This window comes from Dendrobates tinctorius, unplaced genomic scaffold, assembly GCF_039654945.1.
Source record: "Dendrobates tinctorius isolate UK_male_01 unplaced genomic scaffold, ASM3965494v1 ptg000005l, whole genome shotgun sequence".
Classification (NCBI taxonomy): Eukaryota; Metazoa; Chordata; class Amphibia; order Anura; family Dendrobatidae; genus Dendrobates; species Dendrobates tinctorius.
Genome location: NW_027361673.1, coordinates 16,503,163 through 16,522,027, shown reverse-complemented (window position 1 = coordinate 16,522,027; position 18,865 = coordinate 16,503,163). Strand labels below are relative to the sequence as shown.

Below are 18,865 nucleotides of genomic sequence, written 5' to 3'. Positions count from 1 at the left end.
TATCAGTGTGTCAAGAGTGGGAGAAGAGGGTTGCATTGACAATCCAACACAATGGGCAGCACTTTGAGCACATTTTATAAGTGGTCATAAACTTGTAAATAACTCATGAAAGAATAAAGTTACGTTAAAACCAAACACACCATTGCTTTTCTTCTGAAATTCTCAATAAGTTTGATGTCACATGATCCTCTTCCCACTGAAAAAAATAAAGTTGGATCCAAAATGGCCGACTTCAAAATGGCTGTCATGGTCACCACCCATCTTGAAAAGTTTCCCCCCTTCCTTTTACTAATGTGTCACAAACAGGAAGTTGATATAGAATCATAGAATCATAGAATCGTAGAGTTGGAAGGGACCTCCTGGGCCATCTGGTCCAACCCCCTGCTCAACGCAGGATTCGCTAAATCATCCCAGTTAGATGTCTGTCCAGCCTCTGTTTGAAGACTTCCATTGAAGGAGAACTCACCACTTCTCGTGGCAGCCTGTTCCACTCATTGATCACTCTAACTGTCAAAAAGTTTTTTCTAATATCTAATCTGTGTCTCCTCCCATTCAGCTTCATCCCATTGCTTCTAGTCTTTCCTTGTGCAAATGAGAATAAAGTTGATCCTTCTACAATGTGACAGCCCTTTAGATATTTGTAGACAGCTATTAAGTCTCCTCTCAGTCTTCTCTCTTGCAAACTAAACATTCCCAAATCCTGCAACCTTTCCTCATAAGACAGGGTTTGCAGACCGGTCACCATTCTGGTCGCTCTTTTCTGAACTTGCTCCAGTTTGTTGATGTCTTTTTTAAAATGTGGTGCCCAAAATTGGACACAATATTCCAGATGAGGTCTGACCAAAGAGGAGTAGAGGGAAATAATTACTTCACGTGATCTAGACTGTATGCTTCTGTTAATACATCCTAGAATTGCATTTGCCTTTTTTGCTGCTGCATCACACTGTTGACTCATATTCAGTCTGTGATCTATTAGTATACCCAAGTCTTTTTCACATGTGCTGTCACTTAGCCCTATTCCTCCCATTCTATATATGCTTTTTTCATTTTTATTGCCCAGATGTAGTACTTTGCATTTCTCCCTGTTAAAAACCATTCTGTTAGTTGCTGCCCACTTCTCCAGTTTATTTAAATCTTTTTGAATCCTCTCTCTCTCTTCTCTAGTATTAGCTATCCCTCCTAGCTTTGTGTCATCAGCAAATTTAATCAGTTTACCCTCAATTCCTTCATCTAAATTGTTGATAAAGATGTTGAACAATACAGGGCCCAGGACAGAGCCCTGTGGTACCCCACTTGAGACATTCTTCCAACTGGATGTGCAGCCATTTACGACCACTCTTTGGGTCCGATCACTAAGCCAGTTATGAATCCACCTAACAGTTGCCTTGTCCATTCCATACTTAGTCATTTTTTCAATAAGGATTGTATGAGAGACTTTGTCAAATGCTTTGCTGAAGTCAAGATATACTATATCTACAGCATTTCCTTGATCCACCCAATCAGTAATACCATCATAGAAGGAAATTAAATTAGTCTGACATGACTTATTAGTTACAAACCCGTGCTGACTCTGTTTAATCACTTCATTCTTATCCAGGTATTGACATACATGTTGTTTAATAATTTGTTCAAAGATCTTTCCTGGTATAGAAGTCAGACTCACCGGCCTATAGTTGCCTGGGTCCACCTTCTTCCCCTTTTTGAAGATAGGAACAACATTTGCTCTTCTCCAGTCTTCTGGCACTTCTCCTGTTCTCCAAGAATTTTCAAAGATTATGGAGAGGGGTTCAAAAATTTCTTCTGCTATCTCCTTCAGTACTCTGGGGTGTAATTCATCTGGACCTGGAGACTTGAATTCATTTAGGTTAGCTAAGTGTTTCCTCACTATCTTTCTGTTTATAGATATCCTGGATTCTTCTATTCCCTTAATAGGACAGTGAATAACAGTTGATGTTACATTTCCTTTCTGAGAGAAAACAGATGCAAAATAGGAATTTAAAAGTTCAGCCTTCTCAACATCCTGTCTTACCATTTCATTATTTTCATCCTGTAAAAATCCTATAGCATCTTTGACTTTTCTTTTACTTTTGACATATCCCCAAAATCCTTTATTATTGCTTTTGACATCTCTTGCAAGCCTCAATTCATTTTCAGCTTTAGATAATCTGATTTGTGCCCTGCAGGTTCTGCAGACAGCATTATATTCTTCTTTAGATATGCCTCCCTCTTTCCATTTTATAAACATTTTTTTCTTCCTTTTTAGCATGTGCTTAAGTTCTGTGTTCATCCATCCTGGTTTCCTTAAATGCTTCCTATTATTCCCTCTTTTCGGAATTGTTAACAACTGTGCTTTGAGAATTTCATTTTTCAAGATTTCCCATCCTTCCTGGACATTTTTGTCTTTAAGGATATCCAGCCATTGGATCCCTCCCATTCTCTTTCTGAATCCCTTAAAATCTGCCTTTCTGAAATCTAACCTTGACGTCTGAGTCTTCACAGGTCTTCCGCCTCTAGTTATCCAAAATTCTAAAATAGCATGGTCGCTACCTCCTAGGGTCCCAGCCACTTTTACCTCCTCAACCATTTCCTCCCTGTTTATAAGGATTAGATCCAAGGTAGCAGTTCCCCTTGTTTTCTCCTTTACCTTTTGGAAGATAAAGTTGTCAGCAAGAGAGGATAAGAATTTCCTTGACCTGTTAGTTTTGCCTGAGAGAGATTCCCAACAAATGTCTGGATAGTTGAAATCTCCCATGACAACTATGTCATATTTTGTGGAGAACTTGGCCATTTGATGCATAAAGAGTTCATCCATATCTTCAGCTTGCACAGGCGGCCTGTAGTAAATGCCTACAATGGTGTCCTTTCCATTGTTCTGTCCTTGTATTCTTACCCAAACAGTTTCCACAGAACTCCCAGTCTCTGAAGCTTCAATCTCTGTGCAGATATACGCATTTCTAACATACAATGCGACACCCCCTCCTCGTTTATCAAGTCTGTTTCTTGCAAATAAGTTGTATCCTTCTAGTCTTGTATTCCAATCATGTGTATTGTCCCACCAAGTTTCAGTGATTCCAATGACATCATATTTCTTTTCCTGTGTTAGTAGTTCCAATTCTCCTTGTTTGTTGCCCATGCTTTGTGCACCAACTATTCCCATTTTATGTAGGTGTATCCATATATGGCCCACCCTGAACTATCAAAATATAGAAAGTTGCTGCAGCTGCTGTAAAACAAAAATGAAACACTATACACACCTCTTCTTTCCCTTGGCAATCCAGTGCAGCCATTTTGGCAATCCAGTGCAGACGTTCTGGTGGTCCGCTCAGACTCTGTACGCAAGCAGCTTGCCTATGACTGCTCTAGCAAATCAGTGGCCTCAGCAGTCAGTGACTACTACAGTGACTGATTAGCTGCTGGGGTCACGTGCCAGCTTCTGTTTATAAAGAGCAGGAGGATCCCCGAAATGTCAGCATTTAATTACTTTTTAACTTTCTGTTATTTGCTGCATTTTTTTAAGAAACTGAATTTAATACATTCAGATAACTACAGCTTATTTCTGTTTATTGTAGAGTTTTTCTTTTTTTGTAGGAAACATTCTGATGTCAAAAGACTTTGGTCTCTCTTAAATGTGCAAGCTAGCAAACAACAGGTAAATGCTTTTCATTTTAACCTATATCAGTTAATCTTTTTCTATAGTCATTTTGTGATATTAACGCAGAAAACATGTCAGTCCTCCTGTAATTGCTGTTTTATTAAAAGTTTCCTTCCTGTGCAATCATAATTATTAAGTTCCTAGTGCTCTACATTCTGCTGTTCCTCTATAAATTCTCATGGAAATGTACAAATACATTTTGACAAATTGGTATTATTTTTGTTTTATGCAGTGGTGCAAGCACCAACAGGCACTTACTCTTTCTTTCAGACACTAGGGGAACACTATTGATAAGGACAATGGTAATGCCCAGTTGTCAACATCAACAGGCCACCGGAATTCGTCACGGGGGGTGGCGCCGCAACGATTGCTGTGATTGACTGTTCAGTTCTGAACAGCAAGTCAAAGCAATTTCAGTATTTCAGGCCATAAAATTTTCTGAAACACTAAGGTCCAGCCTATTATCGGTACTGTAACAGCACCAATCATAGCCTGGTTGTAGGTAATGCAGGCCTCACCAGCTCCAGCACTGATTGGTGCGATCAGACAATGATGCCGATCACACCAATCAGTGTACAGAGACGTGGTCCGAACTCACAGTGACCGCCCTGCACTTCCTCATTCTGGCTTGGGGACGTTGCAGAGCGGTCACTTTGTTTTTCTGTTGCACTGTGCTGTGCCTTGTGGTGACACAGACTTTTTTTGATGTCTGTGTCATCACTTCTGCTGGTGCTGCTGATGTGCCTGTAAGAAGAAAGAAGACATTTCAGATCCTTTCCTGATCTGTTCCAGTTCCCAGAATTTTCCTAATCCACCTCAATCCCCCTCTCCCCCATACACCTCAGTTTCCCCCTCTCACTGTACATTTTGCCAGTCCCCTTCTTGTTGCTGACCGCTGATTAGTACTTGAAGAATCATATTTCTGCTTTGTCTCACCTGTCATCAACCTGTCTTCCTTCTTGTTTGTCCTGATCTCTCTCCTCCTGACTTTGGCTACGAATTCTGAACCTGTGCTAGCTTCCCCGACCTCGGACCATCTGACCTTGCTTTTGTCTCTCCCACCTGTACCCCGTATCCAAGTCTCTGACCCTCCAGTCAACTGCTGCAGTCTTGGAGACTTCACTGTAGTGGTACCTGGTGTCTACCGGCAGACCAGCCTATCCTCACCATCAAAGGCTCTAGTAAATATCGAGTAGACACTTTGTAACACAGTTGGTCCACATCCATCAGTATAATACCCTTACTGAATCCGCCTTACAATTTGCCTATACAGTGCCACCACAGTGTGATGCTATCAGAGAGCCCCCAGCAAAGTTTGATCCTGCCACAATGTCCCCAACATAGTATGATACTGCCACAGTACCCTCCACAAAAGATGATGTCCCGCACAGCTACTCTCTAAGAGGACATGCACTATGATGGCCTCATAGTGATACCCCAACACAGCATGATGCCCCCACAGTTTGGCACCAACACAGCGAGCTCCTTCAGAATGATGCCCCTACAGTACATGATACTGTCTCTCCTGTCTCTCCCCTCTGCAAATCCCTCCACTGGCTCCCAATTCACCAACGAATCCAGTTCAAACTACTAACACTTACCTACAAAGCCATCCACAACCTATCCCCTCCCTATATCTCTGAATTAATCTCCCAATATCTTCCCTCACGTAATCTTCGATCTTCCCAAGACCTACTACTCTCATCCACACTTATTCGTTCCTCACACAAACGCCTCCAAGATTTCTCCCGAATATCCCCTATCCTCTGGAATTCCATGCCTCAACACGTCCGATTATCCACCACCCTCGGATCCTTCAAACGGAACCTGAAAACCCATCTTTTCAGGAAAGCTTACAGCCTGCAATAACCATTCTGCCGCCTCACCACCGCCCGAGCTGCCGCTTCAAAACCACCAGAGCTGCTGCACCCCCGACCTTCTGTCTCTTCCCTTCTATCCCATAGAATGTAAGTCCGCTAGGACAGGGTCCTCTCCCCTCTGTACCAGTCTGTCATTGTAAACTTGTTTACTGTTAACGATATCTATAACTTTGTATGTAACCCCCTTCTCATGTACAGCATCATGGAATTAATGGCGCTATATAAATTATTAATAATAATAATAATGATAAGATCCTAAAGCTGCTTTGTCCTCCCATGAACGTCTACCATCTTCTGCCCTCACCCCCACAGAGTCCCTGCTACTTTGTATCCTTCTGCTACTCTTCCAAAAACAAAGCCCCTGATTCTGTTCTGTCAATTTTCTCTCCTGTAGAGCCATTGACCCTTTGTCCTTTCATGTTCCTCAGTCCAAAAATGATTCTAACTATGTGACATTCAACTATATTAACCTGTGATAACCAATAACTTTCCTCTATAGTGAAGGAAACAGAAAAAATGGCCATCAAGGAAAGTGGCTAGAGGTTAAAATGAGGCACTTTTGGCAGCAAAGTTTACCCAAAATTAATGCTGCAATTAGAATGATGTCCATTATTAATAATGTAGGCATAGTGCCCCATTGTGATTAGAGTATTCCCACTAAAAAAAGACAATCGCAAGAAACGATGCTTTGTATGCATTGCATGGATGAGCCTACAGTTTTGGTAGCTTCTTAAGTTTTTTAAGGCCCCCTTTAATTAGCAGTAATGTGATTTTGCTACACTATGAGCAGAAAAGGTTGTACAGTTCTGCATACAAGCATATTACACAATAAAAATTGATACAAAAACTAATGGCAAGAAAACATTATCCACAAGGTTGTTCATATCTACTGTATGTATATTTGAATGCATATCATACAGAACACACACACACACTTTAAGACTATGTGTGAATGCTTAATTCTCGCTATTGCTTTGCTTAGTTTTTGTGAAACCCCAAATTTACAGGTCAAGTAGGTTTCTACAAGTAAATTATACTACAGGGACACATTAGCAAGTAAACACAACAGGCTGGCGTTATTCACCTAAGAATTCGTTTGCACATTGTTTACCTGCTAAAAATGTTCTTGGCATCCTGGCACAATAAACAGTCTACTAAATGCAGAGAGCTAATCTGTTGTTGTTCACATATTTAGATATTTCCATGCTGATAATAATTACCCATTTATTAAATACTGAAAAATATACATTTAGGATATACCATAAATACAATTTTGTCTTATTCCTTTCTTAAAGTTTCAAAGTAAGCCTTTGTTGTTTCCATGTTTTATATCAATATTTTTTTTTCACAATTTTTGATTTTTTACTTTTCTTTTAAGCTTCATTGAAAATACTCTAAAGTTTATGAATGCATCTGAACCGTTCTTTGTAATTTGTATAATCTTATTTGGCTCTGTGGCTCTTTGCAATACAGTTGTATTAATGCTGCCAGAATTGTGGACAGGATTACTACATAAAATACAAAAGCTCATATGAGCCCTAGTGCTGTTCATACCTCTATGGCTCTCTCTTATGATATTTACAGTAGTGCTGTATTCCCTGGGTTCACAGACAGCACAGATGTGTACTTGATGTTGGTCTACAGCTAGAGTAGTTAGAGCTTGTGCCCCTCAGGGCAGTGGCACAAGGCAATGCACTGTTGCAGGAAGAAGCTCTTAACAATACCACACAGACAAACCTTGGGTACTCATTCTATAAAATCCCTCTGACTTCGCCTATAAGGCCAAGAACGCACTAGCGAACCACATCCGATGCGAGAGCATCGGATGCGATATGCGGTATATGCTAATAACTCTCAGCTCCTGCTCTGCTGCGAGTGTGATCTGAATGTCAGTACTCCGTGCTCCGATCGCAAGTGGGAGCGAGCCTTTACCAAAAAAAAACACAAAGGTGCTGCCAGAGGATTGCCAGGTCATGGTCCCCAAGTCCCTAATTATTTAGACCCTAATTATTTTGTCAGTCTGTAAATGACAGGTAATAAACATGTCCATGGTCAAGCAGGTCCAGGTTGGTAAAAGTCAGACTGAGACATGTCCAACCATTAATGGAAGTCAAGACATGGTCAAGTTCAGGCCATTAAAGGGGACCTTTTACCCTTTTTCCGGATCAGAAGTGGCCAGCTTTTCCTCTTATTTTATTCTTACTGCTCTCCAGAACATTCTGTTACATTTTTCTTTTAAATCCGCCATACAATTTCAGAGATATGGGCCTTTATAATTTGTGCTGATTTTGATGGTCCTTATCCAGGGGGAATATTCTCTGTGGGCATGTCTTCAGGCTTTTCATATATCGCACCAATATTTACTCTAATTGCCAATATAAATCTCCATTCTAATGTTTTCTATTTAAAGCTTCCTGCTTTGAAAATTACCAACACGCCAAAAACTCAGCAGAAATTTGGGAAGAACCATCCACCTAAAAATCAGTGGCAAGAATCCACTGAATCTCTAGAACTTGAAAAATTTAGGTAGGTCAAGTATTCCGTTGCTTTTGTAAATACAATGACAATATTTGTCTCTTTATTACTTTTTATATTCTTTACGAGTGAATGATGTTTTTTTTTCTAACTTTTAGCATTAACTACAAAAATGAAAGAAATTTTAGGGAGCACTCGCAACATAACTTATTCCTTGACATATTCATGGCTCTGGTAAAGAACAGGCTTGGATGCAGGTAAAATAACAAAAAAAAACCCAAACATTTGAATTTTTTTATACTTGGCTCCTTTTAGACAACTTTTTTTATTTCAGGAATTCCAAATATTTAAAATATTAATAATGAGTCTACATATTGAATGTAATTCATATGATTTCACAGAATATTGCATATTTTTACACACATATTTAATCCCTAAAGACAAAAATGTGCAGCTGGGTGGAATTGTAAAAATCTCTTTAATTCCTGAAGTGTTAGAATTCCAGACATTCTTGTGCAGTTTTACTGTGTGTCAGTCTTTCTCTTCTTTCCAGACCTAAATAAATGTATTACTCTCTTTGGCGTCCCTCGCAGCCCCCCCCATTAATAACCATAGACATCTCCAGTCATACATCCCACACTCTTCTCCCACTCACTGTATGTTCCACAAAGCCTCAGCTGGCAGTTTGGCTGGAAAATATTACACAGAAAACTAATAATGCATAATGATCTAATTAAATATGGAAGTTCAACAATTAGATCTAGGCTTCTTATTCTAAAATATGTTGCTACTTACTTGTTTTTGTTTCCTTCCATTCTCCCAACACAGAGAATGGACTGACAGAGCTCCATCTGTTCATTTTTTACGAGTATTGATCTGCTTGAGGTTATTAATCCGGGACCCTTTTTATCAGGTATGGTTCTCATACATTAACTTTCCTTTTCAATGACATCACATATCAATACACATCAAGAACCATGAAAAATGAATTTTCCCTCCAAAAACATTTATCACTTATCCATTGTACGCATAATTTTGACTCATTTTTATTAAACAAAACCACTTTACATACAGTTTTCTTTTTCCAAACAAGAAGAGGAAATAATAACATAGTATATTGACCTAGTTACAGATTAGTTCAAGGCAGTCAGAGTATTTTATATATAGATGTCAATTAATCAAAAACAACAAAGTACAGGAATTGGTAGTAACCAGCCATTTGGTAGAGACAAAATCCATCCATCTAACCTAGAGCTTATTCTCATTGACTGGTCTGTCATAGGGTTGTAATTTTGATTATTCCTTCCTTTCTCCTTTTTCTCAAGGTATAAGTGTAAGAGGAGGGATAATAAAAAGGATCGCTCTATATCATTAGTATGTAGAAAGGGAAACCGGGAGTATCTAACCAGGGTCCCCACATCGACTCTCTTCTGATACACTCCTCTCTCTCTACTGTAAATATAATATTATTCATTTTGTTCTTCATTTGTGGTAAGGTTGTAGAGTTCAGATCTAGCCAATGATATGCCAGGAGATTATGTGCCTGAAAAAGAATGCTCTAGATGCCCAAAGCTATTGTAGAGTCTATATTTTCCCCCAAAAGAACCAGTATACATTTTCTGGGCTCTGGTTCCAGTCTCACCCCAAATACTCGCTCCACAAGATCCAGTACTCCCTTCCAAAGGGCTTCTATGGAAATGCATTCCCATATCATGTGCATTAAGTGACCATTCTCGCTACCAAACCTATGGCCTTTTTTAGTTTGCGCGAATGCCTAATTTGAAAAGGAAACTTGGGGTTCTATACACCCTGTGGACAAGATATATTTGTAATGATCTTTGGGATTCGCAAGGTGTAATAATCTTTGGGATTCACAAGGTGATAACGCTGGGATTAGTTCAGAATAATATTCAGAATTGAGAGTCCTCAGTGGTTGATACCTTTTAATGGCTAACTGAAAAGGTGATAACACATTGCAAGTGTGGTGTAGTAACCACTGAGTCCGCTAGGGGGCGCTGTGTGGATGTCCCAGGAGAAAGGATGAATGGCAGAATACTGAATCGCCGTTATGTATCTCAAAGTGGGTGGCTTTGAGATGGAGACTTATGTGTTGTTCAGCACTGATATTGCTGAGGTGTTGTTTCAGTGTGTAAGGGAGAAGTCTCCTGGTAACTAGAGAGATGGGCGGGCCTGGTTACCTACAAACCCACCCAGGGGGTGTGTTTAAAGCACTGTTGTAAAGAGTGTGTAAATGCCTGAAGGACTTATGATGAGGTCATAGTGATGTGACCCAGTGGGCGTGGCTATGAACCATATAATGTGGCCAGGGTAGGTCACAGGGTGATGAATGCTTGGACCCGGTTGGTCCATTGTGGAAGGTCCCGCTGAGATGGGGCTTCCTGCCTGACAGCACGTGTGGATGCTGTGTTTAATGGCTGCAAGTGCCTGAGAGTTCCCTGGAGGGAATGAATGTCTGCAGTATGGAGAAGCAGCCATGAGAGAACCCTGACGGGGTGAGATATAACTGTGAGGCTGAAAAGCCTGCGTATTGGACATTGCTAACAGAGTGAAGCTCTGTCATGGATGCTATGCCGTTTATATATTGCTGGTCATAGTTTATGATGTTTAATAAACCGCATGGACCGTTATTGTTATTGAAAAACCTGTGCCGGATCTGATTTTGTGGCTGCCAAGCGAGTGATCCCCTACTTAAATGACAGCGCTACCTCACACAAGCTTTCGAGACTACTCAGGTCTCTTCATCAGGAATTGACTAATACAAAATCTGAAGAGTCACATATTTATGCACAACACAGCACAGAAAAATTGCAATAGACAAGACAAATGATGTGAAGCAGAACTATCATTATGGGAGAGGGAGAAACATAAATATTGGACCAGTTCATAGATAAGGAGTCTGGATGTTTTATTGTCCTCTGATTGGGGTCTCCTAATGTGTTGTGATGCCCCCGCAAGGTCTTAGGAGCAAATTCCTTAATTGATGTAAAAAGACATAAATCCATGGGACACATTCATTCCAGCACTGAGAGTGTCATAGGTCATCATGAGGTTGTACTCCCAGACTCTTCTCTCTCTCTGAGATGTAAAGTTTAAGTTTAGTTCAAGGATCTCTCTCTACTGTTACAAAGAAATATCTACCATCTCCGCTTTCCATCTTATAGATTTTTGAAATTAGCCCCCTAGTGGAGTCCAAGGAGATGATAGTGTCAATGACTGAGTGTTCACAAACTATTACAGATGATAGGCTTTTTGAGAGTTGAAGGTGTGCCTTAATTGCAGGTATTGATAGAAAAGTTTGTGGGATAGACCAATCTAAATTGAAATTGTTCAAACCTTTTAAAGACATTATCCTAAAACTTCTCAAGTCTGCTGATCCCTTCCCCCCCCCCAATGTGTGAAGACTTTTAATTTAAAGAATTCAGGTAAGAGGGGGTTATTCCAAATCCCAGATCGGAGTGAATTTGTTGTAACCTTTCACTCCCAGCATACTTTTCCCCCTATCCCATACCTTATACATCATGACTAAGGAGGAGGATCTAAACCGATCACCTGATGGTAATCCTATTTCTAAAACACTAATTGGGGACCTCCAGGTGTAATCCCATAAGATCCGACCCCCCAATTTGCCTATACTATCTTTCTGAGCCCACCCGTGAAAATGTTTCAATTAAAAAGCAATGTAATATATCCATGGGTCTGGAATTGCCAACCCTCGCATATCTTTATCCCAGCGAAGTGTCTCTAATTTGATCGACAGCAGTTTTTTCTTCCACAGAAGTTCCCTAAAAACAGTCTGTATTTTATGAAAGTATATCATGTGAATCCACACTGGGGAGTTATGCAATAGATACAATAACTGTAGCATGAGAACCATTTTAATTAGGTTACCCCTACCAATAACCGACAGAGTAGACACAGCACCATGCATCTATTTTCCTTTGAAATTTACCCATAAGCGGGCGTATGTTAAGATATGTGAAATTCATTGTCCCTACCACTCACCATAATCCCTAAGTATTTAAATTTGCTAACAATTTGTAATTGGGTCAACCTAACTTTGAGGTCTGATGGTAATGGATCCCGAGGTAACAGAACAGATTCATCCCAATTTATTAGGAGATCAGACCATTTGCCAAAGACTTTAACAATATTTATAGCTTTGTATACTTAAATAACACATGACCACTGGGATCTAACCAATGGGACCCCTAGCCATTGCAAGACCAGGTGCCCCAAAGTCCCTTGTGTGAATTGAGCGGAGCAGAGCGCTCCCGGGTCACTCTAATGGAAGAGAATAAAATTGTGATCATGCATATTCACTTCCACTCCATTCATGCAGGAAACTTTGGGAATCTCTTTTTCTTGATCGTTGTGGTGATAAAAATAATATAGCACTTATATATCACTTATCCTGTAGATAAATAAGTTATTAATGTATTTACTGAGGAAACCTAGAAGATGCCAAATGGTATTAGTGCCAGTCATGCTGTATTATGTGCTGACTTTCTGATTTTCATCATTTTATTCAGTAAACCACATCTTTATCCAAATAGAAATGGCCATTAATATCCTGACATAATATCCACAACATACAGTAACAAGCAGGTTGCATATTTTCCAACTTTGTAAAGATGACTTCAGAATAAAGGATTAGGAGCATTGTTGAGCATTATTGATTTGGACGATTAGATATTATTTGCTACTATTGTTACTATCCATCTCTTCGTTCAAGGCTTCGTGCTCTAATTTTTGTACAGTGGTCACAAAGTAGCTTTTGCCTCATTCCTAAGTGGAAACATGGAATCATGGTGAGATAAGCTTTACCACAACTTGACCCAGCATCTCCAGCCTCAAAAACCAGGGGAAGAGTCTTGAGGAGATCATTTGCATATTCCCAGTGCCTTCTGGGATAAGTGAAGAGTCTCCGCGAGCTCAACGATCACTGGGTTTTGGCCGTTGCAGCTGAAAAGAGGAAATCGGAAAACCAGGGGAAGAGTCTTGAGGAGATCATTTGCATATTCCCAGTGCCTTCTGGGATAAGTGAAGAGTCTCCGCGAGCTCAACGATCACTGGGTTTTGGCCGTTGCAGCTGAAAAGAGGAAATCGGAAAAATTTTGGCTCATCTTTCATTGTTTTTAAGAAATCTCAAGATGGAAGAGGCCAGGAGCCATTTGGTGAGCTGCATTTCTTGCTACATGTTCACAGATTTACCTGTGGAAAAGCCAAACTTCACATGCCACAAATGCAAGCTTGTGTCCCTGTTGGAGGAAAAGTTGCAAAATCTCGAAGAGAGGTTAGCTGCGTTGAAGATCATTAAGGAAGGTGAAGAGTTCTTGGACAGAGCAGAATTATCTCTTCATGTTACAGAAAGAGAAGAAATTCGAAGTGCACCTGAAGAAACAGAGGAATGGAGACATGTGACCCAGAGAAGCAGGAGGATCAGGAGGCAGTCAGCACCCATACTGCTCATAAACCAGTACCAGGCTCTCTCGCAGGAAAACGATGAAGAAATACATCAGGATAAGACTTTGCCAACGAACAGCAACCTTATACGCCTTCAGAGTCCTCCTGGATGGAGAAAGAAAAATGTTGTGAAGAAGAAACGGAGAGTGGTGGTCATGGGGGATTCCCTGTTGAGAGGAACAGAGGCCGCTATCTGCAGACCGGATATAACTTCAAGAGAAATGTGCTGTCTTCCAGGTGCAAAAATTAAAGATGTGTCTGACAGGATATCAGGACTCTTCAGACCTACAGATGACTACCCATTCCTGCTACTACATGTGGGGACAAATGACACCGCAAGAAACGACCTGGAAACCATCTGCAGAGACTTTGAAGACTTAGGCAAGAAAGTGAAAGAACTGGGAGCGCAGGTGGTCTTCTCTTCCATCCTCCCAGTGGATGGCCATGGAACAAGGAGGTGGAATAAGATTCTGCAGGTGAACAACTGGCTACGTCGATGGTGCCGTCAGCAACGATTTGGATTTCTGGATCACGGAATGAACTACTTATACGATGGACTACTTGCTAGAGATGGGGTGCACCTTACGAAGACTGGAAAGCATGTATTTGGAAGTCGCCTTGCTACACTTGTTAGGAGAGCTTTAAACTAGAACAACATGGGAAGGGAAGCAAAAGGCCAGAAAAAGCCATACACCTGACAAATGCTATTGAGAACTCTGCTATTAGAAGTGGAAAGGAAGAACAAAGACGAAAGAATCTAATTAATACAAATATTGGAGAAAGAGAAACCAATCACAAACTAAAATGTTTCTATACTAATGCACAAAGCATGGGCAACAAACAAGGAGAATTGGAACTACTAACACAGGAAAAGAAATATGATGTCATTGGAATCACTGAAACTTGGTGGGACAATACACATGATTGGAATACAAGACTAGAAGGATACAACTTATTTGCAAGAAACAGACTTGATAAACGAGGAGGGGGTGTCGCATTGTATGTTAGAAACGCGTATATCTGCACAGAGATTGAAGCTTCAGAGACTGGGAGTTCTGTGGAAACTGTTTGGGTAAGAATACAAGGACAGAACAATGGAAAGGACACAATTGTAGGCATTTACTACAGGCCGCCTGTGCAAGCTGAAGATATGGATGAACTCTTTATGCATCAAATGGCCAAGTTCTCCAAAAAATATGACATAGTTGTCATGGGAGATTTCAACTATCCAGACATTTGTTGGGAATCTCTCTCAGGCAAAACTAAGGCCTCTTTCACACATCAGGTTTTCGCCGTCAGGCGCGATCCGGCGCTTTTGACAGAAACCGGATCCGGCGAAATGCAATGCCGGATCCGTTTTCCCCCCCATTGACTTGCATTTGCGCCGGATCGCGCCGGATGGCCATGCGTTTCATCCGGTTTTCGCCGGATCCGGCAATGTGTCGCAATGTGTCGCGATCCGGCGTCTGGAAAAAACGTCTACTGTAACGTTTTTTGTCTCCGGCGAAAAAGCCGTACCCGCCGGATCCGGCGCGTCCGGCTTTTTCACACAATGAAAGCCTATGAGCGCCGCAATGCGCCGGATCCGGCGAAAGCCGGATCCGGTGGCCGGATCCGTTTTTTTTGGTCTGAGCATGCTCAGTAGCTCTGCCCACAGGAGATATATAAAAGCAAGACAATGGGACCCTCAGCCACACCCAACATGCCACCCAAGCCAAGAACCAGGAGCAGGAGAAGGCAGCAGACATCTGCAGCAGCAGCACCATCAGCACCACCCCAAATGGAGCAGCATGCTGAACGGGAGGGGAGTCCAGAAGCAGATGAGAGACGGTTATTATCAAATCCCCCATTCCTCCAAACTAGGGCCATGGAATATCAAGATATTCATTGGCCCTTTGTTTCTCTTTATTCAACAGCCGCCAAAGAGATGCAGCAGCAGCAGCAGCAGAAATGGCATCACTGGCAGCAGCAATACCCACAGCCATGGAGTCTGGCCATCAACAGGACAGCACATCTTCTTCTGGGAGCCCTCCCTCGCATCGTCAGCGTTTGACGGTAAGTTTTTATTTCCAAAATCCATCATCTCTGTAATATATGTCTATTCATTGCCTTTTATTTTAAAACAGGAATCACAAGATGAAGAGGAGCTCCCAGAAGAAGAAGGAAGGGGTGGACAGACACCTGGAGTGGGCTCACAATTCGTAAGTTTTTTGCATCAAACGCAGAAACACAACATCACACTACACACAACACATAGAAAACAATGTTCTGCAGACCACACACAGCAAACAAATGCCTACATCCAAAGACATAACATTTTTTGTTTTCTTCTCTAGTCTTCCCAATCTGGTGCTCGGCCAAGAGGTCCTCGCAGTGCCTCCCAGGGTCGTCGGCGACAGCAACGCGGCGGTCACCAGCGTGTAAGTATAAATATTTTTGCTTTGTTTTTTTGCACTTTTTATTTCATTTCTTTTGTGGAGGCTAATTATGTTATTTTTGTCTTTTTCTTTAACAGCCTTCACAGCGTGCTCCCGACTCTGACGGTGAGGATGGAGGGATTGATGTGGACCGCCTCATCGATCTCGTCAGAGAAAGGGAGCCGCTCTGGAATATGGCTGACCGCCGCCACGCTGACCTGATCATTACCCGACGACTCTGGGAGGAAATCTGTTCTCTCCTTGTGGGCCGCTGGGAGGACCTCGAAGCTCGGGCCCAGATTAAAGAGCGTAAGTATATACAGTAACGGTTGCTTGATGTAAACCAGTGTTTCCCGAACTCCAGTCCTCGTGGTCCCCACGGATCATGTGTTCAGGATTTCTATTTACTATGGAAATCCTGAAAACATGACCCCTGGGGACCATGAGGACTGGAGTTTGTGAAACACTGATGTTGTATACTAACCACTCCTTTCTCGTTTCAGGGAACAGAATTGTGAATCGGTGGCGGTCTGTGAGGGATCGTTTCAAGAAGGAGTTCAATAAAGAGATGCGGGCCCCGAGTGGATCTGGAGGACGCAGGAGCAAGTACAAGTACGCACAAGCCCTGTCGTTCCTCCGGGAAACAATGCTCACCAGAAGGTAAATATTACACTCCACATGTGAAAAAAAATGTTAGATGTAACTTTTTTTTTTCAGCCAGGGCCATACCATGTCAGTATTTTAATTGTTTTTTTTTCTCTTTATTCCACAGCACGGTGAGCAGCACTCGGGAGCCTGCACGATTGGACCCTTCTGAGGCGATCCCTGAGGAGACCGGCACCGAGGGACACTTCGACCGCCCCGGTACATCTGCACCTTCCCAGCCTTCCCACACATTCGACCCATCTGTCCCATCCACCAGCACAGGAGCATCGTGGCCGCCTACATTACATGAAGCTGCTGGTGAGGAGATCGCTTTCCCTTTACCCCACCCTTCTGCCCCTGCCGCCTCTAGTACACCTGCGGGTACTGGGCGGCAGCGGCAGAGGGGTCAGGAAAAGAGTTATGCGCAAGAGTTATTGCATCTGAATGCATCTTTCCAGAACTGTCTCAAAGTCTTGTCAGAGCAAATCTCCGCAGGCTTTCAGCAGATCAACTCCAGCATTCTGGAGGTGAAGACACTTCTGCAAACCATGCATTCAGAAGCAAGATCTTCACCAAACCACACCTTTTTCAGGTCTGTTGTGGAGCGCATGGAAACACTATCTCCTACCCAGCAGATGCATGTAATGCATTCGTGCCACGGTGCTCTACAGCAGGTTACCTCCCAACCTCCACCTCCCACCACTGTAGTTCCTCCACCTGCACCCCCTCCAGCCACTTTCCATCCTCCCCCTCCTATTACATCTGCACCCCCTCCAGCCACTTTCCATCCTCCCCCTCCTACTACATACCAGCAACCTGCCCAGTACCAGCAACCTCCCCAGTACCAGTCATCTCCCCACTTCCAGCAACCTGCCCCGTACCAAACTCCTTCCCCGTACCAAACTCCTTCCCCATACAACTTTCCATCAACATCATCTGCTCCTACAGTCCCTGCCCAACCCTCCACTCCACCACCCACCACCTCTTCTGCTTCCCACATGTCCACCCATTCTGTAGTTTTTTCCACACCTTCACCTCTAACTGTTCCTTCCCCACCACGATCCCAGTCCTCTCTCCACACACCCAGTGTCGAAGTGTCCCGCAGCCCCTCCAGCAGTATTTCCACCCCACAGTACACAGAATTGTAATGTGTGTTTTTTGTAATAAAAATGCCCATTGGGTTTAAAACCTTTATTAAAAAAGTTTTTTGCACTTTAAAAACATTTTACAAAAAAAAAAAAAATTTAAATAAAAGTTAAATTATCGTTTCACAATGGTTGTCTGTCATTTCTTTCTGCGGCGAACTATGTTTTAAAAAAAGGTTAAATACAGGGTATTTCAAAGGTAAAAAGGTATTCAAAACCAGGTATAACTGTGGGTAAATTTTAGCTTTTTGCCACAGTTGTGTTCCTGGTTGTGTTTGAAGCAAAGTATTTCACCGAAAAAGTTGTGTTTATTGTTGGTGATTTCCTACCAATGTACACAACTTTTGTTAAAAGGTGAAATACTTTGCATAAAACACAACCAGGTACACACCTGTGGCCTAAAGGTAAAAATAGTAAGACCATGACAAGATAGCCAACTTTGGTTGGCAAAGGTATATACTGTTGGTCCAGAAGGTACACAAGTTTAGGGCAAAAATCTCTCACACTCTGTCATCCCAGTGTACTCTGCCTTGAGGTGACATAAAGTATAGTGGAAAATTGTCCCTGAAACCGTCACAGAACTTCTAGTGGTAATATTTCCAATGACAACATCCATCTTCGCCAGTAACTTGCTCTTCTCTCCAACCTGCACTTTCTTCTCTACAACCTGTCAAAGAAGGGCTGTAGGAACATGCTATATCTAGTTTTCCAGTAGCCAATCCCGTTCGGAAGGCCACAAGGGTCAATTTTAAAAACCGGATCCGGCGTAATCCGTCGAAAAACGGATAGAAAAACGGATAGAAAAACGGATGAACCGGATGAGACGGATCCGGTTTTGTCTGTCAAGAACAAGACGGATCCGACAGAAAACCGGATCCGGCACTTCAGGTTTTACAAAACATTTGCCGGATCCGGCATTCCGGCACGACGCCGGATCGCGCCTGACGCCGAAAACCTGATGTGTGAAAGTAGCCTAACAGATCAAGGAAATTCTTATCCTCTCTTGCTGACAACTTTATCTTCCAAAAGGTAAGGGAGAAAACAAGGGGAACTGCTACCTTGGATCTAATCCTTATAAACAGGGAGGAAATGGTTGAGGAGGTAAAAGTGGCTGGGACCCTAGGAGGTAGCGACCATGCTATTTTAGAATCTTGGATAACTAGAGGC

At 42.1% G+C, this 18,865-nt stretch overlaps 1 protein-coding gene across 3 annotated transcripts in view; it reads left to right on the top strand.

Moving 5' to 3' along the window:
- NEK10 (NIMA related kinase 10) overlaps positions 1 to 18,865 on the top strand; it is a 419,159-nt gene that overhangs the window by 57,019 nt on the left and 343,275 nt on the right. For all 3 annotated transcript variants that reach the window (XR_012230919.1, XM_073568458.1, XM_073568451.1), the window contains exons 3-6: positions 3,589 to 3,649; positions 7,943 to 8,058; positions 8,166 to 8,264; positions 8,836 to 8,920. Coding sequence is in view for 2 of the 3 variants with exons in the window: in XM_073568458.1 (XP_073424559.1) it covers positions 3,589 to 3,649; positions 7,943 to 8,058; positions 8,166 to 8,264; positions 8,836 to 8,920 (361 nt within the window). In the remaining variant the exon portion in view is untranslated. The remainder of the gene's footprint in view (positions 1 to 3,588; positions 3,650 to 7,942; positions 8,059 to 8,165; positions 8,265 to 8,835; positions 8,921 to 18,865) is intronic.